The sequence below is a fragment of the Drosophila persimilis genome, unplaced genomic scaffold (assembly GCF_003286085.1).
Source record: "Drosophila persimilis strain 14011-0111.01,24,50 unplaced genomic scaffold, DperRS2 tig00000002-arrow-pilon, whole genome shotgun sequence".
In the NCBI taxonomy this organism is placed as follows: Eukaryota; Metazoa; Arthropoda; class Insecta; order Diptera; family Drosophilidae; genus Drosophila; species Drosophila persimilis.
The window spans coordinates 14,093,036-14,119,171 of NW_020825289.1; the positions used below are offsets into that span (position 1 = coordinate 14,093,036).

Below are 26,136 nucleotides of genomic sequence, written 5' to 3' on the forward strand. Positions count from 1 at the left end.
TGCCCATAAAGAAAATTTTCCCATTCAGGGACTAATTAAATGTCACTCTGCCTTAATGCGCCCTCACTTTCTCCATCGCTGCTCGTCCATGGCTCCCACTCGAGGCTACTCGGCGGAAATATGATTAAAACTAATACCAATTATCGGAGGGCGCTACGACAACGGCCCAGACCGGCAAAGGAGTCTAGATCAAGTGGTTACCTCAACGCTGCGTGTGTCAGCGATGCCAGAGTGTCAAGGGAGCAGGGGCGCAGGCAGAAGGGTTTCACTCAATAGATAGGATCATTCCATCCATTAATTTTTGATTTTCACCACTTCTACTTCACCCCTTTTTAAGCTTTTCTTTGACTACGCCCCTGTCCTCCTTTGGAGTGCACTCTTCTGTCTTCTGCTATCGCCAGTTCCTTGCGACCCGACCCCCTTTAAACAACGTCTTCATTAGCCAGAACTTCAGACACTCTATCTCTCTCTCTCTCTTTCTCTATTGCTATCTGTCTTTCTCCTTTATCACACAGAATGAAGGAGAAGGAAGAACCAGTAAAGGAAACTAATAATTAACACTTTTTACTGCCAAGAGTCGATAATTGAATTACAGAGTGCAGTCAGTGGCACATCAACCCACACTCCGCCCCTTTTCCAACTTGGCAATTTCTTTGGCTCTGCTTCAAGGCTGAACTTCCGCTTCGGTCTTCAGTTTCTCCTTCAGCGTCATCAGCATTTCTACTCCCCTCTACCGTTCGTCGTTCGTTCAGCAGCTGCCAGAAAAATATTCGCAAATGCAATCGCTTATAAACCCAACAACAAAACGAATTGGGTGAAGACTAACAGTAACAATATAAGAGCACTAACAACAACAAAAGCGACGCGACTACGAAGGCAAAAGCTAAAATTCAAATGCAGTCGCCAGCAACAACAAAAAAAAAATAAATAAGTTGCAGCCAAATGAATCAAAGAAAGAGAGTTTAAGAGAGGGCAGCGAAGGAATCAGATGAGTAAAATCAAGATATATGTATGAACAAGGGATATGCGTTGAGTGCAAAGCGACATCCAAATAGAGAACAACCCTTACCCGGTATAAATATACCATGCAGTAGAATACCAGCTTTGGCGAGTAGTGTGGGGGAGTGATAGGCGACAGAGCGGCAGAGCATTGGGAGGGAGAGAGACAGAAAGCTAGCGAGAACGAGAGCAGAATGGTGAGAGAGGCGCCAGCATTCGACGGGGGATTCTTGCATAAAAACGTTTAATTAAAATTCAAGAGCTTCTGTTTTTAGAAGCTGCAAGTTTTTGTTTTACTTTTTCGTCCCGGCCAGGCAGCCAGCCGTCTCACTCTTTGCCACCCTATGCCACGCCCAGCCACCTATTATTCGAACGTCTTGAGTAATAGGTCCTAGATGGCCTAGAGAGGAGCCGTGGAGGCAGCAGCGGCAGCTCCCCGAACGAGGGTCAGCTATGCAAATTGGCGTCTGTTTTGGATCGGCGTTAATTACTTTGAGCTAAAGTGCAGGCGACCGAGGAGCAAGTGGAATCGAGAGAAAATTGAGAGATGAGAACCAAGAAGCCGGAATGACGTCGAGAAGAAAGGAGAGCAGAGGCAAAGGGAGCCAAAGGAATGTAGATTACTGCAGAGAAAACAATTGCATTAATGATTTCACAAAAAATTATTAAACTCGACGAGAACAACCCTCGACTCTGTGTTGGCCCTAGGTTGTCGATACTCGAAAAGTTTCTGGTGCAGTTCAATTTCTGGCTTTGAAAGATAATCAGATTAATTATTCACTACTAAGACTTTATGGAAAGATATTGGGATGTTAACTATCCATCTACTATAGTAACAGCGCTCATAATTATGTATCTTTGAATAGTTTTCAGTCTTTTGATCCTAACATTTCGATTATTTCTCCTTCCCCCATGTATCCCTTCTACAGGGTATTTCCATCGCAATTCCAATAACGAATAAAGAGCAACTGTTGCCGGATAAGGATCAGGCAAAGCCAATGATAAATGCAACATTTTGGCTGTCCTTAATAATTTTCAATAAATCCCGACTAGAAGTGTCGATTCCCCATGGACTCTTTTTCCTTACTTTCTTTCTTTATCTGCTGCTGTCTTTTCTTCTGCCATTGCTTCTCTCTTTGCGCTTTTTGTCCATCGGCAAGGCAAACAGGGAAGTAAATTTGAAAATCCAATTTGCATTTCCATCAATAATAACAGCCGCACAAAGGAATATTAGACGACGACGACGACGAAATGGGGGATGGGGATGCCAATGCCACTTCCTGCTCCTCTGCAGAGTGTCGAATGGGTTTCGGGACAAGCGGAGGAGCTGTGGGCACAGCGGGGGAACCGTCAAAAAATTTACCAATCATTAAAAATACTTCCACTTCCGTTTCCTGTGCGCACCATTTTCTAATACGCCGCCATGACTTCCGTTCCGTTTCGTTCTATCCTCCGTCCCGTCCGTCTGCCTTGGCCATTGTTTGAACAGCTAATGCTGGCCACGTTCCGGAGTCCTCGCCCCCACGTGTCCCCCCGTCGTCAGGGAGCGGCCAAGGCCTGCCACAGTTAGTCATCTCGTGCTGCTTTATGTAATTTATATCCTTGCTGCATTATCCTTTATTTACTTTACTTTTTAGCATTATACTTTCTGGTGCGTTCTTGTTCTTTTTTTCTGTTCGGTCGCTCTGTCGCTCTGTTTTCTCTGCGCATATTTCTCTTAGGTTTGCTCCGCAAATTTATGTATAAAAATGAGCGAAATTGCAGAACACATTTTTTCCATTACTGAAAATAAATGTCTGAAGGATGTGCCCAGCCATAGGACCACTCGCCGCCCTCCAAGAAGGACGACTCACAGCTCCATCTCTGGGCTGTGTCTTAGATCAAAAAAAATCGCTCCTTACTGATGAGCTTCAATGAATTCAATCAGAATTCATTTGAATACAGTCCGTGCATACCAAAGAGGCGAGATTAAGTGGCTCTGCCCAGGAGTAGGAGTAAGACAAGGAGCCACTGCTAAAGCCGAGTGAAAGTGTGGAGGAGTCAACTCCTTTTGACTGATATCCTTGTGGCCTGTGTGGGGCTGCCGCTTCCTGCCCGGACTTGCCTTTGACGAATAAGTAATCAGCGCTAAGTTGGCAATTGAAAGCGATGCCCTGCCCTCTCCATCGTGGTGGTTTTCCTTCGGTTTTCCCCTGGTTTTTCTCGCTCACTTCGGTCAAGTGGGGTAATGTGCAAAAAAATATGAATGTAAGAAATGAAGCAAGTTTTTCAGGGAACAGCTCAAGTTGCATTGTCGCTGTAGTATAAAGGGAGAAGGTCACCTTTCAAGGGAAGATACCTGCAGAGAGCCACAAGGACACACACACATATGAAAGGAAATAAAGGAAAGGAAAGCCAAGGCCACACAGAAACAAGAAAACCGAAGAAAACTCAAACAAAGCTCACAAAAGCAGAGAAAACCCAGAAAAAGAAGCCAAAGCTCCAGGCAGACAAAGCCGTAAATACTCTTTAAAAGATCAACAAGTAACAGGCGAATAAAGTTAAACGTAAGTTAGTTCTTTTTGAGGATGTTTTCGAATAGGATCAGGGTAGGTTTCAGGGAAAGCTTCAGCTATAACTATTTGTATTCCCTATAGTATTGAAAGGAAATCTCTTGGGCATACACGATTTTCATGTTTAGTTTAACATTTTCTTTACAAATGGATCACAATTTGGTGCAAAAATACTGTAAATCCTTCCGCAAGTCGCTGTAGGAAATGTGCCCCAAGTAAGGGAATTCCAACATATTTAAGAGGCAGGAGCGGGCCAGACATTACATAGCATGAGGTCGCCAGAAATTATGTACAAAGATTAAGAAAGCAAAGCGTTATCTACCATGCCACTGGGCGAGGACCTGGGCCGTGTTGACAGTTAATGCTGCAGGCTGAAAGATGGGGGATGGGGAGTACATCGCAGCGAGAGGATATGAGAGTCCTGTCATAATGAAATTATGTATTTTCCGACCAAACAGACAGCACTTCGCATGTGGCAGATGAGCTTTGCTCTGCTTTATGGCTGAGAGATTTCCCTATGTTTTCTCTCGGTGGAATGGCTCTTAAAATTTGCTACAATAATAAAATAAAGATGGAATAAAATGAGCAAACAAATGTCGAGGGGCTGCCAGCACCAAGGAGCGTCGTACGAGCATAAATAGAACGGAGCAGATTAAAATTAAGTATCCAATAAAAAAAGTCCAATCAAATATGCATCGCCGTATGTAAACAATTCTCGAAATTAAATGCGAAAAAAATAACTTTAAGAGCAAGGTAATAAAATTATGTAAACTTTGGTATATTCCGAATGAATTGAGCTTTAAAGTACCCAGCAACTTTATATTGTTTTTTTTTTAGTATTTAGTGGAACATCTTTAATATTTTTATCTTTGGCATTTCCATCATTTTAAAGATGAAAATGATCCCTTTACGAGTATTATTTTGAGATCTGCGAAGTAAAGCATAACAAGTAAAACATTTGAATGAAGGAGAAATAGCCATCAGAATTCCTCCTCCCATTTTCTCCACACTGAGAGTTTTCAACAGCTCCCAAACAAAACGAACATTTAGCTCGAATCTCGAGCACTTGCCGCATCTACATCTGTTCTGGCCAACGGAATCATTTACCTGATATCCGATTGCTATGGCAATGGCTCTGGCGTCCCCGCATGTCCTCTGTGTTCTGTTCTGTTCGGTTCTGCTCTGCGTTGGAGAGTGTTGTTTCCGTTTTGCTTCGTTTGATTCCGATTCTAATTGCTTCGGTCTTTCTGGGGTCTGTGTCTGTGGGAAAATTACCTGAAAAACAGTCAAACTCCAACCCCAAAATCGACAAATAATTATTCGTGCAAACCAAAATCCCCCCAAATTCCCCTAGAGAACATCGAGACAACAGGGGCAGAGGGTAAGTGAGGAGGTGACGTACAGGAAAGGAAATGCCAGGTGGCAAGTGAATATTTGGACTGTATTATACCCTTACAAACAGCTTTCAATGAAGTATAAAGTTCATTATGCATAATGCTGTACATACATATGTATATGTAGATATCCATTCGATTTGTATGATTTGTGGTTGCTGCAGAATAGAACCGATACGCTCTCTGTACTCTCCTAGTGCTGGGTATCAAAATTAAGCAAATATCACGTCTCTCGCATTCCAACTACAGAGAAAATCAAAGACAAGCTCAGCCAATCGAGTCGATTTTTGGTACACAATGCCCCAACACGCTGCCACATGTTGTGTGGCAACATGCCCTGGCTGCGGAGGTGCGTGTGAAAATCTTTGGACGTGTGAGCGAGTGAGTTTACCCAAACAAAGTTTCTACGTTTCGATTTTGGGATTCTGTTTGATTTTCTGTTGGGTTTTAATTACAGAAAGTGCTCGACAGGAGGCGAAAGATTGCCCAAAGAGTGTTTGCCAAATTGTAGCTAATTATTTGGATACTTTATAGCCTGCAATGGGATAGAACAGGTAGTGAAACCTTAAGCCTGGAACTCGTCTAAGTATTCACTAAGGACCCCAGACCGTATAAGGTTTCTTTCAGCTGGACTCTCGGCAACATTCGAACAGAAAAGTTTCCGGGGGCCCCAAAGCATTGCTAAATCATTGAGTACAGTCAACTCTTTTAACTTTGTTGCAAATAGCAGACGCCCACTGGAGCACTGGACTCGTGCCGCTCCCCAAAGACACAAACACACTCACAGATAGCACAGAAAGGGAAGGAGGGTGTATGTGTAAGTAAATTGTAGAGTTGGCGCAAACGAGTAAAGAAATCGCTCATGCAAAACTGATTGACTGTAGCGAAGAAGCTGCAAAAGAGAAACACGAAACTTGTTACAGTTGCTGCTGATTTTAGACCCGCCATCCAGTACCACCCACCCCCTCTGAAGCAGCCGCTCCCGGCTCCAACGCCCTCCCGTTCACCCAGCCAGCCGTCTGTTATCTGTCGGCGTCTATTTATGTACACACCACCCACATGTGCTGTGAACAGTGAGGCCTCTCTAAAGTATATACAAGTACAAGCTGTATCCAAGAAAACTAACCCCAAAAGAATATCCTTCCCTACTCTCCTAATTTGTATCCACTTAAGGATGATCTTCCACGATTAATGTTTTAGAAATTTGGGATTAAAAAGTGTCGGAAATATTCAGTAAAAACATTCCTATATCTAATTCCGAAGCATTTAAATGTATTATTCTCATTTCATTTGTGCCCCTTACCGATCGCCCACTGTAGTTGTGCTGCATCATAGTACAATATGCAGCATTTTCATTTTCTGTTGGCCTGATGCTGATTTTTATTGAAACGAAAATATCGTTGCCCGCGTCTGCCTTTTTCCCCTTAACGCCCTCCACGTCAGTGTGGCGCTTCTCTCTTTTTGTTGGTCGAACTTTTTGTCGGTTGCGCACTTAATTGAAAGGAATTGTTAATTTACAAGTCCCGTTCCATGCTCCACGCTACCCATCAGCCTTCAACCCATCACCCCCAGCAGGCCAGCCTCCTCCTTTCAGCTCTTTGTGCGTGATTGGCTGCCTGAAATTTGCGGCGCCAAAGGCTTCCATCGATACCTCTACCTTTGCTCCTCGATCCTGTTCAATCAATTTCTTTTAGCGCTTGCTTAAAATTTGATAAAAAATGTTCGTATGGTGATTTCTGACATTTTTGGAGATAAGTGAGACCTTTTCAGTGTAACATTTTCCCCATCCAGACTAAGGGCTCGCGCACACTGTAGCTGAAAGCGGAGCTGAAAACGGAGCTGATAGCTTATTTTTCAGCTCTGAAAAAACAAGCACACTGCACCGGTGCAAGTGCGCACATTGCAGACTGAGCTGAGCTGAAAGCTGAAAAAGCTCGCTGAAATCAGCTCAGCTTAGTTTGATCGATCAAGCATGTTTGTTTTTTCAGCAAGCTGATTGCTGATTTTGTTCAAGTGTATTGGTTCATAAGTGATCGAAAATGGGCTGCAAAACATTTTTAAGCGAAATTACGGTAAACCCAGCGCTGGGGAATAAGCGGGACTATTAAAAATATTTGAATAATAGTTTTATTTCTATAATTTCTATGAAGGCGATAAATTGGGCAAAAAAGTTCTATTATTTACCATTACCAATGTAATGTAAAAATGTAATAATTCGTAAAATAAAAGTAATACGAATACAAACTCAGCGGAAATGTGGTTAAAATACAAAAGAAAGAAGAAAACTTCCGTCTGGCTACTGTACGTGCTGTGAAGTAATAATTCATTAACAATATAATAATAATAATTATAATGATATCTATTGATGCCACTTAAGGAGATAGACAAAGGGAGGCAGTGGTTTTCAGCTTTCAGCAATCAGATCAGCCGACAATGTACGCACCTGCAAGCTGATTCTGTCTGAGAAAAGCTCTCAGATCAGCTGAGCTTTCAGCTTCGATTTCAGCTCCGCTTTCAGCTCCGCTTTCAGCTATAGTGTGCGCGAGCCCTAAGATCCACAGTTAGGAATATGTCTCATCCGCTGTAGCGCGTTTTGTTTGTCTGTCAGGCGGCTGTCAGCTTTCTTTTCCTGCTGTTCTTGTTGTTGATTCGTGACACTTATTTGTAATTTTCAGCATATAATAGCATTGTGTGTGTGGATTATAAAGGGATTATGGCCCCCACGCCTGTCGCCGCCAAGAGCCTCCTCCTGCTACGCCCCGAGGGCTCGCCCTCTCCTCCACTTAACTGTAATAATTGCTCACGTTCTCACGCGCTCTCATCGCCAGTTTCATACTCGTATCCATGGCTACCCATGGAATCCCCTGCCCTGTGGCTTTTTAAACCAATTTAGTAAAACAGTCCGACCAACAGCTCCAGCAGCAACAGCAAGTACACCAGACCAGGTCAAAATGCTGCTCCAAGATGTGTGTAATTAGACGTGACTTCTCCTCAAGTTGTACTTCAGACTCCCATCCTACTCGTGCCATCCTCCACTCTCGAAAGGAAAGGACTTAAAGCCTTCTTAGCGCTGTTGTTATTTCGAGCTTAATTGTGCGAGGGCGTGCCCTCTGGGGGTTGTCGGGGTACTACAGATTGGGGTTAGAGGCCCCGGCCATGAGGCTGGATGGCGGGATTAAAGAACCTTTCAATAGATAACCTATTGGCTCGTTCCTTTGGATGACTCCTCCCATCAACCCCAAAGTCTCACCCACCACCAGCCTCAATTAACCACGGCGAATCTTTCCATCGACACATTAGCATTAAGCGATTCTCTCCCTCCCCATCTAACCCATCCCTCCTTATTCCGTGCCTTATCAGATTATCAGTTACCTCAGACGCCACGAAAAACAGCTAATTTGTGCAGCGGAAATCACAGCAAAGAACACGGCAGTGGCAGCGACAGCGGCAGTGGCAGTGACAGTGGCAGCGGGCACAATCTGGTACGTGTTAGTTCCAGCCTCCGCCTCGGGTTTCCCTTTTAGCGGAACAAGACACTCCGTCGCAGGCTGTTGTGGAAATTGAAAATATGTCAAATAATTACACATTTTTATGGGAATTTTTCAATTTATATGCCGTCAAGTAAACGCTGCGTGCATATCACTCTATTGACGTGCAGATGGGCGAAGTTTTTCATTTTTCTGCTGCTACTTATTGACGATTATTTATGCAAATAACATACCTAAATTGACCTTGAAAAGCTTTTTCAGTTTGAAATATAACCGATGGTAGATGGCGTGTTTCCCCTAAACGACATCTATGGGTGAAGTAATGCCAGAAGTAATGTTAATCGATTGTTCTATCGAAAAATGTCCAGCTGTTTTCCTACGATTACCCGGTTGATTCAAATTGAAATTCGAATTTTTAAATCAATTAAATGAAGAGTATCTGCTTTTGAATTTTAATGCGCTCGTTGTTTTTATTTTTTTCTTTCTATAAATGCTAAGGAATCTGGTTACCTCGCTAACTTCCAATAATCTCTAATATAAACAATTGCCTAAACGCAATTAAATAACACTTGTTTGCCATTTTAAGTTTTGATGCAAAAAATCGAAAAAAAATATTTTGACACTGACGCAATTCCCTGACTAAACTAAACAAAAAACCCGAAATAGAAACAGCTAAATGCTAAAAAAAAAACCTAAAAATTTTGAGTGACACCAAAGCACAATTTCAAATATTAGCTACCTATAAACCTAATATTCTACCGCTATACTATGTCTACCTCGATCTACAGACCTATACAACGTGGCACTGGTCAACATGGATAACGTTATCGTCAATTATTTCGCCATTGTGATTGGCATGATGCTCATGGTGTAGGGGACACACGAGAACGATTTCGTCCTTATCGTGAGTGGGTGCGACTTCAGCAGCTTCCTTCTTGAGCTCGTCGTTCTCGGAGACATCGTCATCCTGCTGCGTGCCCTTGTCCTTGTTATCCAGTTGGGTACCACTCGCGAACACGAAACGATTCGCCAGCAGACGCTCGATTACATTGGGAATATTCTGCAGCGTCATGTCCTCGACGTCATTGAGTAACTCAAACAGTTGTGATGTAATGGGGCTGTGGTGCATCTCAGTGGCCGTCTCCATCATTGGGCTGGGCTGCAACAGCTGTTGCAACATGATGAATATCGGCGGTAGAACCGGCGAAGACATGTGCATGCAACGGTACTTGGACGAGGTCATAGTGTGACCGCCGTGCGGATCGTTTTCGGGCTCGTTCAAGAGGAAATCTTCGGCCAAAGGCTTGGCCACCATTTGCGGTTGATAGTCGAGTTCCTGTTGCTCGCTATCTTCCATCATAGTGGGGGACGACAGTTCTAAGTCCATTTTGGGCGGCGCCGAGGTAGTGGTGTCAACGGGAGCAGATGAAGCGTGGCCGCCCTTTTGGGGACCCGAACGCGGCATTAGGGTATCATTCAGCAGCGACAAGCGGCGCTTGGTCCGATGCAAGCCGGACAGTAAGCCCGTGATCAGTCGAACTGATGATCCCAATCGTGCCTTCTCGATTTTGGGTCCGGCTGGGCCAGTCACTGGGTCTGTTGTGGGGGTGACTGTAGGAGCTCCCGCGACGATTTCCTTGGCAGCTTCTTGGCGAGTGGATGACTTGACCACTGCCTGGGGAGAGGCCGTAGTTTTGGCGGTTGTTGCTTCTCCCGTCACTAAGCCTGAAGTGGATTGCACAGCTGTGGCATTGACCGCATCCGCAGCCAGGGCATGGCTCTGGTTCATCCAAGGCTGAATCATCATCACGGCACCTAAACACCGCACAGAATATTAGTATCGATTATAGGCAACATCCGATGTGGCCCTCTACTTACACCAGAAGATCAGCCAAACATTAAACTTGGACATTATTAAAGAATCGATTTTTATTGATTAAAGGCAGCTCTGCAAAAAAAAAAACCAAAAAAAAAACAAATAAAATTAACTTGAAGTAAAAGTAACAAATTTGTATAATTTCTCCGTAAAATATTTGACAAAACTTTCTCAAAAATTTATTAAATTGTTGTGCCTAATTTCCGTAAAATATTTCACAAAACTTTCTCAAATAATTTTGAAATTTTTCTATCAGAACTCACTTTTTCTGTTTTGACTGGAACATGTGCTCGACACAAAGATAGAAATAGGAATGATTTTCGAACTGCTTCGAGCCTCGTAGCGGCGTTTTGACAGGCAGCTGGGGAGCAGGGAAAAGGCTACCAGGTTACCCAAAAAACGAAAAAAACGATTTTCTAATTCTCTGGTGAAATGTTCCTCCTAGGTTGCTGCTGTCAAAAGTGAGTTTGACCACTAACGTTTGACCATAAATACGGATCTACATGTACCGAATATGGCGCAAACGAACTTTCTGAATTAGATCGCAGGGTCTTCGGCTCTAGAGTGTGTCATCATAAGCCAGCCGACCATGGGAGCCTGCTCTCAAGAGAGATTACGAATTGTTTATTTCTTCTAGGAGCATATTTCAGTATATATTTCCATGGATAAGCGGCCCGAGGCTTTAACCTTTCGTGTCTTGCACCGCTCTCGAGATTTTCCCGCTCTCTAACCCGTTTGTATGTTGCTGGATCGATCCTGCATCTACGATCGCGTGCATCGCGTACTTTATTTGTCGGCTTTGACCTGGTAAGTTATCCTTGTTTCCCCCCTATTCATCTTTTCCATTGAATTTTTTTTCTTGGTTCTTCTTCTTTTATTTTTGTATTCCCTCCAGCTCTATTGGCCGAGACTCTCTCTGGACACAAACTGCTATGGCGCGATCCTTCCTCTTACCCCGTCAGGTAAAGTTATTAAGTTATTATTTATTCACTTTATTTACTTTATTTAACTCTTCCTTTCATTTTAGCAGGTGCCCCCTTCGGTGGCAAGGAATGACTCTTGCCTGCCCTCGGACGCCTATATGCACACCACCGTTTATCGGGAGCGTTTTCCGGTTCATATGAGCGAGTGTGCGATCGATGATGACTGTCGACTCCAGGCGCCTGACCGGGGCCTGCTCCTGTGCACAGGGCCACTTCAGCTTCCAGATTCGTAAGTGAATCAGTATATAAATTTGTATATATTTTAAAATATATATTCCTTCACAGAGGACTTATGTACCCTAAGACAGACAGAATCATCTCCCAGCAGAACAGAAGCGCCTAAGAAGTCATCCTGACCATAGACAGCAAGGACTTTGACTACGAGAACCAAGGGACGAGCTACGCAGGCTACTAGACTCTAGATATATCTCCTTGCTGTTATATCTAAGGATGTACGTATTCATTTAGATAGTAGATACAAAAATGTTTCCCACTTGTTAATTTTGTATACTAAGCTAAGTTTTAATGAATAAAACTATCCTATCTTATCATCCTTGATGTATCCTTTATCGGGAAAACTATCCCGACCACAAAAAGGCGTGGCACGTCCAGATCGGTGACCAAATAGCGGAGAAAACTAAACATTTTTGATTTGGGAAAATGTCCTTGATCCTTGATAAGGACTCCATAAAATCAGGGACATTTATCCGATCCCAGGAAGACGTCGCACGTCCTGATCGGGCCATTAAAAGCGGAGAAAATGAATATTTTTGATCCTTGATATCCATTGTCCTTGAAAGGACTTCATAAAATCAGGGACATTTTGCCGATCACAGGAAGTCGTCGCACGCCAAAATCGGCCGGCACATAACGGAGATAGCTAAGCTGGATTGTAAAAAGAAAACCTCGCGTCAAATGGCTGAAATACCAGGCGAACAGAAATCAGCAGCAAGCAACTGTAGCAATTGCCAAAAAAATGTCGCAGCATACTTTAGGGGGCTTAAAAACATGATCGACCTTCTGCTGATTTCTGTTCGCCTGGTATTTCAGCCATTTGACGCGGGGTTTTTTCTTTGTACGGTGGCGCCCTTATCGTTGATTTCTTGAACTACATTTTCAAAAATAACAAATTACAAACCAGTTTTGTTTCTCCGTTATTTGTCGGCCGATTTTGGCGTGCGACGACTTCCTGTGATCGGCGAAATGTCCCTGATTTTATGAATTCCTTTTCAAGGACAAAGGATCTCAAGGATCAAAAATATTTATTTTCTCTGCTTTTTATGGGCCGATCTGAGCGTGCGACGGCTTCCTGTGTTCGAAAAAATGTTCCTAATTTGGCGGTGTCCTTATCAAGGACCAATGATCAAGGATATTTTGTCCAGACATATATATCTTGTTTTCTCCCTTATTTGTGGCCCGATCGGGACGCGTAATGGCCCCGTGATCAGAAAAATATCCTTGATCCTTCGGTAAGGACAACAATAACCCCAACCATACCTACTTAGTTTTCTCGGTTACCTTTTGGCCCGATCAGGACGTGCGACGTCTTCCTGGGATCGGATAAATGTCCCTGATTTTATGGAGTCCTTATCAAGGATCAAGGACATTTTCCCAAATCAAAAATGTTTAGTTTTCTCCGCTATTTGGTCACCGATCTGGACGTGCCACGCCTTTTTGTGGTCGGGATAGTTTTCCCGATAAAGGATACATCAAGGATGATAAGATAGGATAGTTTTATTCATTAAAACTTAGCTTAGTATAACAAAACTAACAAGTGGGAAACATTTTTGTATCTACTATCTAAATGAATGCGTATATCCTTAAATATAACAGCAAGGAGATATATCTAGAGTCTAGTAGCCTGCGTAGCTCCTCCCTTGGTTCTCGTAGTCAAAGTCCTTGCTGCCTATGGCCAGGATGACTTCTTAGGCGCTTCTGTTCTGCTGGGAGATGATTCTGTCTGTCTTAGGGTACATAAGTCCTCTGTGAAGGAAGAAATATTTAAAAATATATACAAAATTATAGACTGAATCACTTACCAATCTCGAAGCTGGAGGCCAATGTTTGATTCGGCGTATGAATTTGGTTGCTCACATTATTTCCCGTGGGCGTGAACCAACAATTCCGCCGTTGTTCACTGGTCCCTGCTACATCAGACGGTAAGCCACATTGTTGCCTCAGCGATACACCAGCGACATCATGGCTATAGCTCGCAGAAGGACAGACAGTGGCTGCCAATTCCTGCCAGAAGCACATTCCTGGGACCTCCCGAGAGGGCGAGGAGCTACAGCGGAATCAGCCGCAGAGGATCGCGATATTAGTTTCCTGTTTCCTGTCTACTTCTAACCTCCATTTCTTTCAAACAAGAATGAAATTTAATATGAATTTCAGCTTTCTTTTGGGTTAATATAAAATTGAATATAGGTATTTTTATTCAAATGTACATATAGACAAATGTGTGGGTACATATTTGGGTGTGTTAAAGGCGCTTTTTTCCTTTTCTTTTTTTTTTAATTCAAAATTTGTGTTCGAAAGTGCAAAAGTCAAGCCAGTTTACTATTTGCCTTCTCTCAAGTCTTTTAGGTATCCTTCATCTCTCCCCTTTCTCATTTATATTGTTCTTTTCAATATCTGGTGTCTTATTTATATAAAAACAGGATAAACACCATATTTCCGATAACGCTAGCCGTAAACGGCTTTCTACTTCCACTTTTTACTTGACAGTTTTAATTATTATTTACGCAATGAAAGCTGCTATGTCTGCATTGGGGAATGGTGGACCAGTGTCAACACAGGCGATACAGGTACCCGCAACTTCCGCTGGTACTTACGATAATCACTAGCCGAGCCGCTTCCAAAGCGTAGGTGACTCAACCACCTGTGACTGGGCCACCTGTGGCGGTAGTGAGACTAATGTCGCCAACACCAGCCAGCAGAAATTATCATGCTCCTGGATTAGTGTGCGGTGTAACCTGAAATCCGATCGAAATCCAAATCGAGAGCACATTCGGTAAAATTCATCCGTTTTTAATTGGTTTATTTAAATCGTTTACATTTGCCTCTCGGGATCTGTGCCGCACCACGTCGGCGGCCGGACGCACAGTCCCCACACAACTTACAATCTTCAGTGTTAATGTAATCCTTATAAGCATCCGCAATTGGCGCTCGGATCGCGTGGTATATGCATATTGTTTAGTTATCAAATACATGAGCTGACAAATGCATTTCCGTACATTTTCAATGTACAAAAAAGGGGGAAAAAGGCGGGGTGAATTGATTGGGAAAAATGAAGTAAGATTAAAAGTAAGGGAGAAAGCAAAATAAAGGTTCAGTTCAAATGATAAATGGATAAATTGGTTAGCGAGGGTGATCAAATTGGGGAAGGATGATGGGAAGAGCTACAGGATTGGGACACTGCGGTACGGATGCCCACGGGGGCGTTTCTCAGTTGAGACGCTGAGTGACCGGTAACTTCTTGCGCCGTCGTCGCAATTGCTGGCTACGATCCCAGTACTCATAGTAGCGCTCCTGCTTCAGCCACTCCTGATATTTATACCACCATTCCTCCCATTTGATGTAGTCCTGCGCAAGAGAGAAGGAAACGGATCTTTAGTTTCTGCTTTACAGAGTATGGACACTCCATTTACCTTCAGATCCAAATCCCTTAAGTAGCCACGACTCTTGTAGTACTCGTAACGTACGCGCACATCGTCCCACGACAGCATACCCGACGGTGCTGTGGTCGCCAACTCCTCCGGAAAGTGTCCGGCCGGCGCAGGCGAATACGAATAGCGACGCGGCGGCGATTCGAGACCCTCTTCAATCATCACTTTAAGAGCACCACCCGCGGAATCTTTGGTGATGCGCATGTTCTCCATGTTACTGCGATCGATGCTCCACTGCGCCATTTTCCCGAAGCGCTCCGAGAGCGTCAGCCGCGTTGTGGCCGAGAACGTGGGCAGCGACGGCACCTCATCGCTGTCCGAGTCACCCGAATCGTCTGAACCGGACGAGGAGTTTGCATTCCCTCCACTGCCACTGGGCGCCCCTGGTTTTTTACGTTTCTCACCCTCGATCTTGATGCGTGGCCTCACCTGCTATAAACAGAGTAATTCAATGTTTGGATGTGATCGTGATTCGTACGAGCTACTCCGACACTCACCTCCTTCTCCTTTTTCTTCTTCTTGGCCTGTGGAGCAGAGGCCGCAGCAGTCGTCGCTGCCGGCTCTGGTGGCTCCGGCGGACGGTGCTTGAGACGCGGATCTTCCGGCGGCGGTGAGTGACGCGACGAGCGAGCGACTTTCATGTGCGCCTCCGACGTGGCGCCGCGTTCGTGTGCGAGGTGACGCATTTTGGCGTCTCGATACTTGTCGATTGCGGACACCGAGCCGCTTCCACGCACCGGCGGTGGACTGCTGGGACGACCATGGACGCGGCCATGTGTATCCGGCGGCGGGAGTGGCGGACCCCCGGCGCGATAATGCCCACGCGGCTTTGGCGGAGGGGAGCGCGGACCGCGGGATCTGTACGGGGGAGAAGATCAAGTTTGAGTATCAATGGAAACATAAGGCCGGGAGGAATGCTTACCGAGATCTATGGCGATGACTGGGCGAGCAGAGGGAGCAGGAATCGTCGGAGCTGCTGCTCATTGAGCTGTTGGAACGCGAACGCATCGAGTGCTGCAGAGAGGATACAGATTAAGAATTGGAATCGATTGATGAATGATATGACTTACCCTTGGCGGTGGCGAGGGGGGACGCTTAGAACGCGGTAGAATGTGTCCCGAACTGCGCTTGTCCAGTCCCGCCGACGATGGAGGAGGCAACGGTGGTGAGCGGCGACGGCCCAAGGGAGAACGCGACGCGTTTGGCTTGCGGCGCAAGGACGAGGAGCCGGAGCTCGGTTCGGGTGGGGAACGGGGCCGACCGTGGCCATTGCCGGGACGACGCATCATGGTATCATGGTTGGGAGAGCGCGGCATGGGAGGGGATCGCGGGCCGCCGCGACGATCCATGCCGTGCATGGGCGGCAGCGGAGAGCGACGACGCGGTGGTGGCGACAGCGGCGGCGACTTGCGTAATCCGGAACGGCTGCGCGAATGGGGCGAGCGGGATCGGCCAAAGCGCGGCGGTGGACCTTGCGGGGCTCCTCCGGGTGGATAGCGGCCATAGGGGGGTGGTGCTCCCTCCCCGGGGCGCGGCACGCCGTGCGGCTCGCGATCACTGTCCCCGGAGCTGCTCTCGCCCTGGATGTACATTTTCTTGTAGCCGGTATGACGCCAGCGATTGGGGTCCTTCTCCTCGGCCTCGATCAGCTTCTTGTCCCAGTAGTCGTTGGTTGTGTTGGCCCGAGCCTTCTTCATGACGTTGTCGATCTCGCGTCGCTTGCCGGCGGGCAGAGAGGGATCTGAAACGGTGAGTGGGTGGGTAGGCGGTTTAAAAATGGTTTTCGTGAGGTTCAGTCGATCCGTTCTCTTTAGTGAGAATCGCATCCCTTCTTTATGGCGCCGTTTTAGGGCCACTTCATAACAGAGGGATAACACATCCCCGGATTATCAGACTCTCTGTCTGTTTGAGAGGGGTGGTGATTATTTGGATTGGGAGGTACCTGTTATGCGGGCAGCTGTCGGCTGCCTGTCCATGTGCAGTTTGGGATTCAAATCGGCGCGCCTGCGCGACGCCATCGCGGGCTGAATCGCTTCGATATCGATATAGCTCTAGCTCTCTTTTTTCTATCAACAATCGCGCACGTATTTATGTATGTATAGAGTATATATGTATTTATTCGTAATCGATTATGCGAACGCGGCAACACTTTACCATTTCATTTTGGCATGATACTTATTCAGAAAACATACACAAAAAGCTGCAAATATATTACAATTTATATTATAAAAAAACATGAAAGAGAGGCATTAGAAATGGCGTACAACAACAATATCAACAAGGAAGTAGAGAAGAGAGAGAGAAACTGCAGAGAGAGAGAGAGAGTACAACACGACCGGTGTGCAAGCACGAACACGAACGCGTGCGCGGGGGTCAGCTGCCAGAGGCGTTGGGCTGAAAACGCAGAGAATGCCCGAATTCCCGTACACTTTCCGGCTGCCGGACGAATATTCCAAGCCACGGGAGAGTCAGCGATCGCGGGGACGGGACGATACGCGATCAACTTCAACCCATGCCGCGGCGCGTCGGGCCAAGCGCATGGCCAGCAGGGGCGTAGGACGACGAATGCATGTAGGGCAAGTTAATGTAGCTGGACCGAGAGTGCTGGAGGATCGGGAGCACCGACCGGCTTTTGATCGTGTCATCCACGCATACAAACAAATTTTCACTTTTCAGCTTCTGGCCAGCTTGCACACACAAACAACACACACATGTACACGCCCCGTCACGTATGGTTTGCTTTGTCAGCAACAGCGAACGAGTGAGAGCGAGAGAGAGAGAGAGTACGAGACACTCGACGACAGCAAAAAAAATTTATCCGTTGCGAAGTACCGTTTGTAGGCATCAGCGATTGTGTAAAACGATAGTAACAGTCACTAGACTAAATTGCTTACATTGTTATACGTTTTGCGGGCACGCTTAAAGAGTTCTCGTGTGGTTTTAGTTGCAAATGAAAAAACACGGCGTTCAGTTTTTTTCTTAGACCACCACGGCGGCCATGTTTGTCAGACCGTATGGCGCGAGTGAGAAAATACCCAGAATGCCCTAAAACTTCAACAGCTGTTCTCGTCCTCACATGGTCACACTAGCGTGTGTTGCAGTAAAAATATTCAATTTTGCAATTAAATTTGTTTAATATAAAAACGGAAATGCAGCGCGAGGAAAAGCACTTTGAGATGACGCTGGACGCCGTCCTGCAGCGCCTGAACGACTTGAAGCTGGCGGTGCTGGCCATGATCCAGAAACTGGAGATGGAATACGAGACAATCAACTGGCCAACATTTCTGGACAATTTTGCCATCATTTCCAGTCATTTGACGGGGCTAACGAAGATCCTGGCCAAAGAGCAGTGTCCACCGCTAAGGAACCGAACTGTCCTGCCGCTACTGGTGTCGATGGATCGCGACGAGACGTTAATAAATATCACCGAGGGACGCGTGCCGGTCTTCTCCCACGACATTGTGCCGGACTATCTGCGAACGCGGCCCGATCCGCTTACCGAGCAGAAAATGCAGGCGAACGAGCAGAAAGCCGCCAATCTCACCAACGATGCGGCTATGAAACAGGTCACCCAGTACAACAAGGTTGTCTCCCACGTCCTGGATATGGTCAGCAAGGCGCGCGAGGAGTGGGAGATCGAGTCCTCCTCGCGCACCGGCATCCAGCAAACCAGCAGTATGGCCGACACTCAGCTCCTCGTTGCCGCGGTGGGCATGGGCAAGGGTCTGAAGATGACGAATTACGGCCCGGGGCCTGGCATGATGGTGCCGCCCTCGATTCGCGCCTCCTCGCCCATGGGCGGGCCCGCCATGAGTCCCGGCAACGTGCAGCAGCAGCTGGGCAAGGCTCCCTCGGCCGTCAAGACCAACATCAAGGCGGCCAACCAAGTGCACCCCTTCTCCCGATAGACGTCAAACGGTAGTGGCTAAAATCATAACTTTTATATTGTTGCGTTTCCGAGTAGTACAGAGTAACCCAACTGTTCGTTCCCGTTTGGGGGAATGTGTATCGTCGTAATAAATTATACATATATACCTATTCCTAAGGCTACAAATAAGCAAATATAAACGTGAACAAGTTCAAACTCATATTAAAGTCGTTCTTCGATTCAGACCTTCGGCTCTGGCTGCGCGTGCTTCTCGTTGATGAGAATCTCGTGCAGCTTTATGTCCTGCGGCGTGGAGGTGTCGACCAGCTCCAGGCACAGCGCTAGCGTGTCATCCTTCAACTTGCTCAGTCGCCGTACAATCCCGATAAACTTTTTACCCAGCGTTAGCATCCGGAAGCGTACACAGTTCTCCTGAGTCCAGAGAACGTCTGCAAGTTGGATGCCTGAATAGGATGGCACAGATAGCATTAGAAAAGTAGATAGATAAGGTTGGATGCTGGACCCCCACCATATAGTTGAGCTGGTATGGCCATCTTGGGAAGCTCGGCAAAGGCCAGAGGAAGCTTCTTTAGTTGATCACAGGCCACTACACCGTCATCGCCCACGTCCACGAAGCGCACAGTTATAATCTCATCGTAAATCTTCCGAATAATTACACTGCAAGAGGATTAGCTATTGGCTTGGTCTGTCTGTTCTCCCTGTTCGAGACTTACCGATGGTAGACGTTATCACTGTCTGGAGCTGCGTAGGCCTCTCCTATGGTCACTCGTGAAGGTTGGACGCCTTGTGCCGCCGCTCCCTTGCAATGGGCCTGCAGATCCTTCATCAAATGCTGGAACTGATTGTAGCTCTTGTAGGGTTGTACCTGGAATGCCGTTTTGGAACAGAGTTAACGATGGATTGCTATCGAACCATTCATCGACTCACCGCAAAGTGTCCGGGATTGATGGAGAGGGCAATGCGCACCTCGAAGTAGGCGCCCACTGCCGGTATTGCCTCGTACTCCTTGATCGTGGGCGTCGACGACAATCCTCTTAGTGGCGTGACGGGTGGGGTGGCGGGAAGGACATGGTCGCTGAAGCTGAGGCTGCCGCTGCTGTGACTGGACACCGCAGAGCCGAAGCTGTTGCGTCGCTGCAGCTGTCCGTTGGGATTGAAGCGCAGGCCGCCATCGTCGTAGGTCTGCGGACGCGAGGTTCTGTTTGGGAAGGGCGACGGGGTCAGGGTAGCGTTAGGGGAGTGGGGAACGAATGTAGGGGGCGTGGGACACAGTATTGAGGATAAGGCATGAAAAACGTTCTAGGATCTTATCGGGTAGGTAGCATTGTGATGTGAAGTGGTACGAGTATGAGTATATTTTAGTTTAGTAGTTTTATATACAGAGATGGGAATGGAGTTCTTACGCATTATCTTACATTATCGATGCTTATTTGTTGTACATTTATTATTATTGACGTTGATCGTGGATGGGGTTAGCGATAGCGCATCATTTTGTTTCCAGTTTATCGAAAGCACTAATAGAAAATGCATTTGGATGATTTGGGGGAGCACAGATCAAATGTGATATGGTATGGCATGGTGTGGTGTGGTATGGTGTTATAGGGGGCTTGATTCCAATTAGAGGGGTGGTGGTGATGCCACGTGCCAGTGTGTGTGTGGGTGGGAGGGTGCGAATGATGATCGTAGTGCAGGGCAGAAAGCACACGGCATGGAACTTACCTCTGCATTTCGTATTCCATCTGGATGGCGGTGTTCACGCACATGTACATGGCATTGGCATCCTGGCCGCGCACATAAACATTGACCATCGGCAGTTTGTCACTGCCGGAACCATCCATCACCTTGAGCTGTGAATGCATGAAATTATTGTTAGCTATTGTCACATATGGGGCCGGTTTCGGCGGAGGACACTCACGATTGCCTCGCTTCGGGGCGGCATCAGTCCACGAAGGCGTCCAAGCATGTCTCCCACGATATCGGGTACGTCGTGAAGGCGGACGCGCAGAGCCAGCGGCGGATACCCAGCTAGCGCCAGATTGTTGGCCTCCAGTCGATAGATGTTTGAGATGTGCGTCTTGCGGAGGCGCCCGTCGTCCACATAGTACACGTCGAAGGTCTCCTCTTCGGCGTTCTTCGGCTTGGTGGTGAGCATGCCGCGGTACCATTGCTTGAATCCCTCGACTGACTCGTCGCAGACAAACACCAGGCGATCGCGCAGCAGGTCCGAGTAGGTGACACGATGCTTCTCCCCAATGTCGGCCACCGTGTTGGCAATGCTGCGCTCCACAAACTTTAGATCCTCGTTACGGAGTAGAACCGTGAGGTCGCCGCCCTCGTTGATATGCGAGATGAGCACCGGATTGGACTTCTGGTCCGGACTCAGCATGGGCACCGGGGTGTTGCGACTGATGCTGTTGGCAACTAGATCGTTTAGGTGAATGTCCTCCACCGTGGAGGTGTCGTACAGGGTGCCCACCAGGCAGGCGCTTCGCCTATCATCCTTCCAAATGCCCTGGGCACAGCCGCCGAGTTCGTTGAACTGCTTCTCGGTGGTAAGGATGCGAGCCACAACCCGCTGGCCGGCGAGCTCTTTAAGGAGCACGGCCTGGGCGTGCGGGTGATCCGCGAACTTTTCCAGTGCATACATGCCCAGGCAGATAGCCTGTGCGGGCAGCATCAGGAACTGGGGCGGACAACCAACCAGATCTTCAAACTCAAACTGGGCCACGTCCCCAAAGTCCACAAAGTGGCAGAGGCAGGTTCGCTGCTTCGCATCCACGGAGAGCACTCGCACTCGACTCCAGCCCTCGGTGACTTCCACCAGATACATATTCTGCTCAATGGGATCCGTTACCAGTGTGCGAGCCGGCACGTGCTTGTTGAGGTGCATCGTCAACTTCTCTAGGCTGGATATCTGATCAATCAGGCGGGCCCAGACCTGTTTGGTGGAGTCGCAGTGGGTGATGTACATGCTCCAGTCGTGGTGGCGCTCTAAACTGTGGTCCACCTTGTTCATCCACGGCAGCCGAAGCTCAGGCATTTCGTGCTTCTGGAATTCTGCTTTGTTCGACTTCGGAGAGGCGGGATCGTTGGCAAGAAGAATGAGAGAATGGACGTTATCCTCCAGACGAATCTTACTCGACTCCACAACCAGATCGTGCCAGTGGCTGGGTAGGTGGTGGTTGAAGGTCTGCTCATACCACTCCTCCAGCTTGTGGCCTATAATGCCGTTGGGGTACTGCCGCAGCTCTTGGTACAGGCCGTCGATGAACTCGTGATCCGTCAGTGTGCAGATAGCCAGCGGCTGGCGCGACTCTACGGTCTTGATCTTCTCAATGGCCATCCTGGCGGTCTCCCTGCGAGCCGTCGGCTCGTCAGTAAACTCCTTGGGATAGCAGCTGTAAACGCAGGCGCCGACCGTCACTGAGCAGACAATTTGGGTCCGATCAACGTTCTCGAAGATGCGGTAAGCGGGCTGCTCTAAGTTTTTGAAATCGCAATACGCCTTCAGAGTGGCGATGGGGTCGCGGGTCGCATCTGAGTTGAACTCGAACCTGCTGGGGCTCCGGGATTTCGGAATTTTCGGCGATGTCCGCGGTGCTCTCTGATTGGGCTTTGTCGAGGGAGTCTCTGGCGTTTTAGGAGGAGTTATCGGCACTGCTACAGGCATTGGTGTTTGATTTGCGGTCACTGGAGTCGCCGCTGGCTGCTGTTGTAGCTTCAGTCTATCATTAACCGAGCTCCGCTGCTGCATTCCTCGATTTTTGGAGCTGATGGGCGTGTCAAAAGCAGCCCCTGGACCACCTCCACGATGCGGAGCACCGTTGCCTAGTATGGGGCGCTGAGGAGGCTTTCCCGCCATGGTTCTGCCATGGCCGTTGCCGTTGCTATGGCCATTCATGTTGCAAATATCGAAGCGACCTAAGTGCACGTCTTCTTTCGAATGGTGCTTTTTATCTTTGTCCAGCGTCTGCCCGTTGCTTGGTCTGAAATAACCGATTTTCGGAGCGACTTTCTCCAGTTCTTCGACTTTTTTGGTAGCTTGGTTCTCGCCCTTATGCTGTTTGTTATCTTTGGCCAGCACCGGCGTGTTGGAGGCGATTTTTGGAGCGACGTTCTCCAGCTTTTTGTCCAGAAGCTCTTTGGCTTCGGCCTTGCGTTTGAAATGCTCAAGCTCTTTCTCCAGCTTCTTTATTTCTTGTTCGCGCTCCTTGAGCTTTTGCTCGTCCTGCTCCTTGATCTCTTTCAGCTGGCGTTGCTTCTCCTCTTCCTGCTTGCAATGCCAATCAACCACCTTCTGCAGCGTCGCAATCTGCAATTTTTTCTTAGTCAACTCTTTCTCGTGCTGTTGTTTTAAATTTTCCTGCTGCTGTTGCAGTTGCTTCTGCAGTTGATTCTGCAGTTGATTTTGCAGTTGATTCTGCACGTGATGCCGTTGCTGCTGCTGTTGCTGCAACTGCAGCTGTTGCTGTTTCTGTATCTGTAGCAGTTTCCTTTGCTGCTGCTGCGACCACAGCTGATGCTGTTGCTGAGAATAACTTTGTTGCTGGTAAGCGGGTGCAACGTTTTGAAAAACGCGTGGCTGTGGAGTCGGCCTTGAGAGGGAGCGTTTGGATTTGGAAGATTTCTGCTGCCGCACCATAGACGCAATGTGATCCGATTTCGCACTGGACTTGGCGGTGATGTAGACCTGCAAAAGGATATGATTATTCTGGTATCCGAAAAAGATAAAATTATTGGGACCAGGGAAAGCCTTCCGCCATGAAATTTCTGCTTGCCGAGCTCCCAATTTGGGTAACAATGAGACCCAATAAATCTCCAGCCCTCCAGCAAACTCTTCTCTCTAAGATTTCAGAGTTAGCTCAAGTGCTGCGGTGTCTGTTTTAGAGATCGCAGCTGTTTCATGTTGATTTTTGATTGCTCAGCCAAATGAATCATTTAATGCGGGCTGTGGTTCATTGCTGTAATCGTCTTTCGCTCTTTATAAGGTCGGAGAGCTCCATTGAGCAATGCTGCATGGGTATGGGCAGGGTAGGGCGCCAGACGTGATATGGGGGACGGCTATACTCGATATGCAGAGAAAGCTACTCAGTATATATGTACAATGAGGATTTTGCATTCATTTCATAAGTGCTGCTCTCATTTTGGTTGCACTCGGAATTATTGATTTGGTCGGACCCTAGAGCAATGCGTTAGAAGTTAGAGCGGCGAGTGCCAGCCCACGCACCCCCATGCAACGGAAGTACAAATCTGCATTTGCATCTGCATCTGCATCTATTCTAGAATTCAAGTGTAATGCACGGACGAACAGAGATAGCAGTCGTTCGATCACTTTCACCACACACACACAATGAGACAAAGATATGCACAGCAAAATAAAAGTTTAAATTGCTGGCATTTTCGATTTTCGTGTTACACATTTTCGTGGGGAGTGGGGCGGGCTGCATTTGCAAAAGCGCTTAATCAGCAACTAAAGAAATCGCGAGGCAAAGCTCGTAAAAGCCGCAGAATCTCGCGCACTCCACTACGGCGGCTAAATAAATAAACTAAGTTAAGTAAAATGCCATTGTTTACAGTTTTCGAAGGCGAACACGAAGAAGAAGGCTGTTGACACGTCGCCCCTTTTGCGGCAGCCCCCGTGGACACAAGCGGCAGCAGCAGCAAGCAGAGGCAGCTGTAGCTTTCGGCACGCGTTGAAAGGTACTGCGGGCGGGTGCGCTCGCAAAAGCTTCGCAGCGTAGCGCCAATCGAAAGCTGAGCGAGAGAGCAAGCTCAGCGTGCTGCTGGCTACTGGCGAGAGAAAGCCAGCAAACTTTCTGCATTCCAGTATCGCGACAAACAGATACCCTGTACCTCTAATGATCTGACCGCAAACCTCCTTCAAAATTGCATCTGGTCTTGCCGATTTTTCAAGGCTACTTTATGAGTTATGTAAATAATCTCGACCATTGATGCTAAACAGAAGAAAATATGGAATGGGGTCGGGTATACATCCTCCGTCAGGCTGTTACGAACATATACACGATTACGATATACCCTCCTCCTAAACGACGAATACAGGGTATAACCTTTGAAGATCGGGCGAGGTTGTGTGTGCGTGCAAGAGTCCAAGCGGTCCAAGTGGGTGGACAGAGGCGCTAATAAGCGAAGAGTATGTAATTCCACGAAGAATCTGCAGTTCCACGTTGGTTAGGTTCCTAAAAGACATTTACCGTGCTTCCATAAGTCTGAAAGTTAAAGTTCTTGGTAGCCTCCAGCAGATCTTGGGCGCTTCTGTAGCCCAACCGGCGGAATGGCAGTGGCTCTCCCACGACCTCGCAATAGTCCTTGAGAATGTCGTCGAGGGGAACCGGCGGCTTACGCCCACTAATGATTAGCGCCCGCACCTCGGAGGTGACTACTGCAAATATGTCTTCTCTCGAAGACATGGCGCCTCTTAATTATACAGACCTGCAGAGGAGAAAAAGAGAGAGACATTAGCATTTGATTAAGTATGATTCAAGTACTTTGGAATGCCCTGAACGCCTACCACCACCCACCCCCAGCAATTAACAAAAAAATCAAGCAGCAACAATTAAGCACGAAAATGAGATCCACTACAAAAAAAACTGAACAGAGATAAGAGAAAAAGAGAGTCTACAGTTAAAGAGAAACACGACCCAATGCAGCATGTTTACGGAAGCGGGATCGCACACACATAAACACATGTTGACGACGACGGCGCGGCGGCAGGAGCAGAAGAAAAAGCGTCCAGAAATCAGCAAACGCTGCATTATTCTTGTTATTCTGAACTGAACATGATCCGCCATTTGAAAAAAGATATGCACATCCATATGTTTGTGCTTAAACCCATTTTTTTGTGCAGATGTATATTTTTTTCCTCGAAATGCGTAGAACACCCGTACACTTGAGCGAGAAAAAAGTTCCGTTATTGCCGCCATTCTTATTTTACAGAAACTACCAGAACTTCTTTCTGCCTATGAACTTACGATAAAAATTAAGTTTATAATATTAGCTCCAGGCTAAAAAACGTTCTTGTTGAATATGCACTCGATTTTGCATAAATGTAAAGTTTGTCTTAATAGAAAACCCGTGCGGGGCCCTGTCGAACGTGCGCTGCACGCTGTGCCTTTCTTTCGGTCGTTTCAGCTGGTTGATTTTAATTCACGACACACTTCCGATGAATTTAGTTTAGTTTTTATTAGTTATGAACAAATTAAAAAACTGGAAAAAAGCACTTAAATGACAGGAGGCGCTTATTTAAAACACAATCGGTATCGATAAGTTATA

General features: G+C 47.0%; 4 protein-coding genes across 7 annotated transcripts; 1 reads left to right on the forward strand and 3 right to left on the reverse strand.

Moving 5' to 3' along the window:
• Nucleotides 1-8,899: 8,899 nt before the first annotated feature.
• Nucleotides 8,900-10,381, reverse strand: LOC6593110. The gene is made up of 2 exons (XM_002018303.2): nt 10,312-10,381; nt 8,900-10,248 (listed from the first exon to the last, which is right to left on the reverse strand). Exons 1-2 carry the CDS (start codon nt 10,343-10,345, stop codon nt 9,224-9,226), a joined length of 1,059 nt encoding a protein of 352 aa, XP_002018339.1. The 5' UTR covers nt 10,346-10,381; the 3' UTR covers nt 8,900-9,223.
• Nucleotides 10,382-14,298: 3,917 nt separating this feature from the next.
• LOC6593108 (basic salivary proline-rich protein 1) lies at nt 14,299-17,956 on the reverse strand. Of its 3 annotated transcripts, none has more exons than XM_026986140.1 (7): nt 17,852-17,955; nt 16,900-17,157; nt 16,028-16,698; nt 15,880-15,971; nt 15,455-15,815; nt 14,940-15,389; nt 14,299-14,874 (listed from the first exon to the last, which is right to left on the reverse strand). In XM_026986140.1, the coding sequence occupies exons 2-7, from the start codon at nt 16,973-16,975 to the stop codon at nt 14,737-14,739; spliced, it is 1,788 nt and encodes a 595-aa protein (XP_026841941.1). In that variant the 5' UTR covers nt 16,976-17,157; nt 17,852-17,955; the 3' UTR covers nt 14,299-14,736. The 3 variants fall into 3 exon arrangements, with proteins under 3 accessions (XP_026841941.1, XP_026841943.1, XP_026841942.1); XM_026986141.1 differs by having other exon boundaries at nt 14,309-14,874; nt 14,940-15,386; nt 17,852-17,956; XM_026986142.1 differs by lacking the exon at nt 16,900-17,157.
• A 76-nt stretch (nt 17,957-18,032) lies between these two features.
• LOC6593107 (mediator of RNA polymerase II transcription subunit 8) lies at nt 18,033-19,045 on the forward strand. The gene has a single exon (XM_002018300.2). The coding sequence runs from the start codon at nt 18,107-18,109 to the stop codon at nt 18,863-18,865; it is 759 nt and encodes a 252-aa protein (XP_002018336.1). The 5' UTR covers nt 18,033-18,106; the 3' UTR covers nt 18,866-19,045.
• On the reverse strand, nt 18,884-26,031 carry LOC6593161 (tudor domain-containing protein 7B). 2 transcript variants are annotated; one of them, XM_002018299.2, is made up of 8 exons: nt 25,836-26,031; nt 25,059-25,296; nt 20,762-23,536; nt 20,566-20,693; nt 19,774-20,044; nt 19,560-19,711; nt 19,355-19,503; nt 18,884-19,289 (listed from the first exon to the last, which is right to left on the reverse strand). In XM_002018299.2, the coding sequence occupies exons 2-8, from the start codon at nt 25,272-25,274 to the stop codon at nt 19,066-19,068; spliced, it is 3,915 nt and encodes a 1,304-aa protein (XP_002018335.2). In that variant the 5' UTR covers nt 25,275-25,296; nt 25,836-26,031; the 3' UTR covers nt 18,884-19,065. The 2 variants fall into 2 exon arrangements, with proteins under 2 accessions (XP_002018335.2, XP_026841939.1); XM_026986138.1 differs by lacking the exons at nt 25,059-25,296; nt 25,836-26,031 and adding an exon at nt 24,421-24,506.
• Between the last annotated feature and the right edge of the window lie 105 nt (nt 26,032-26,136).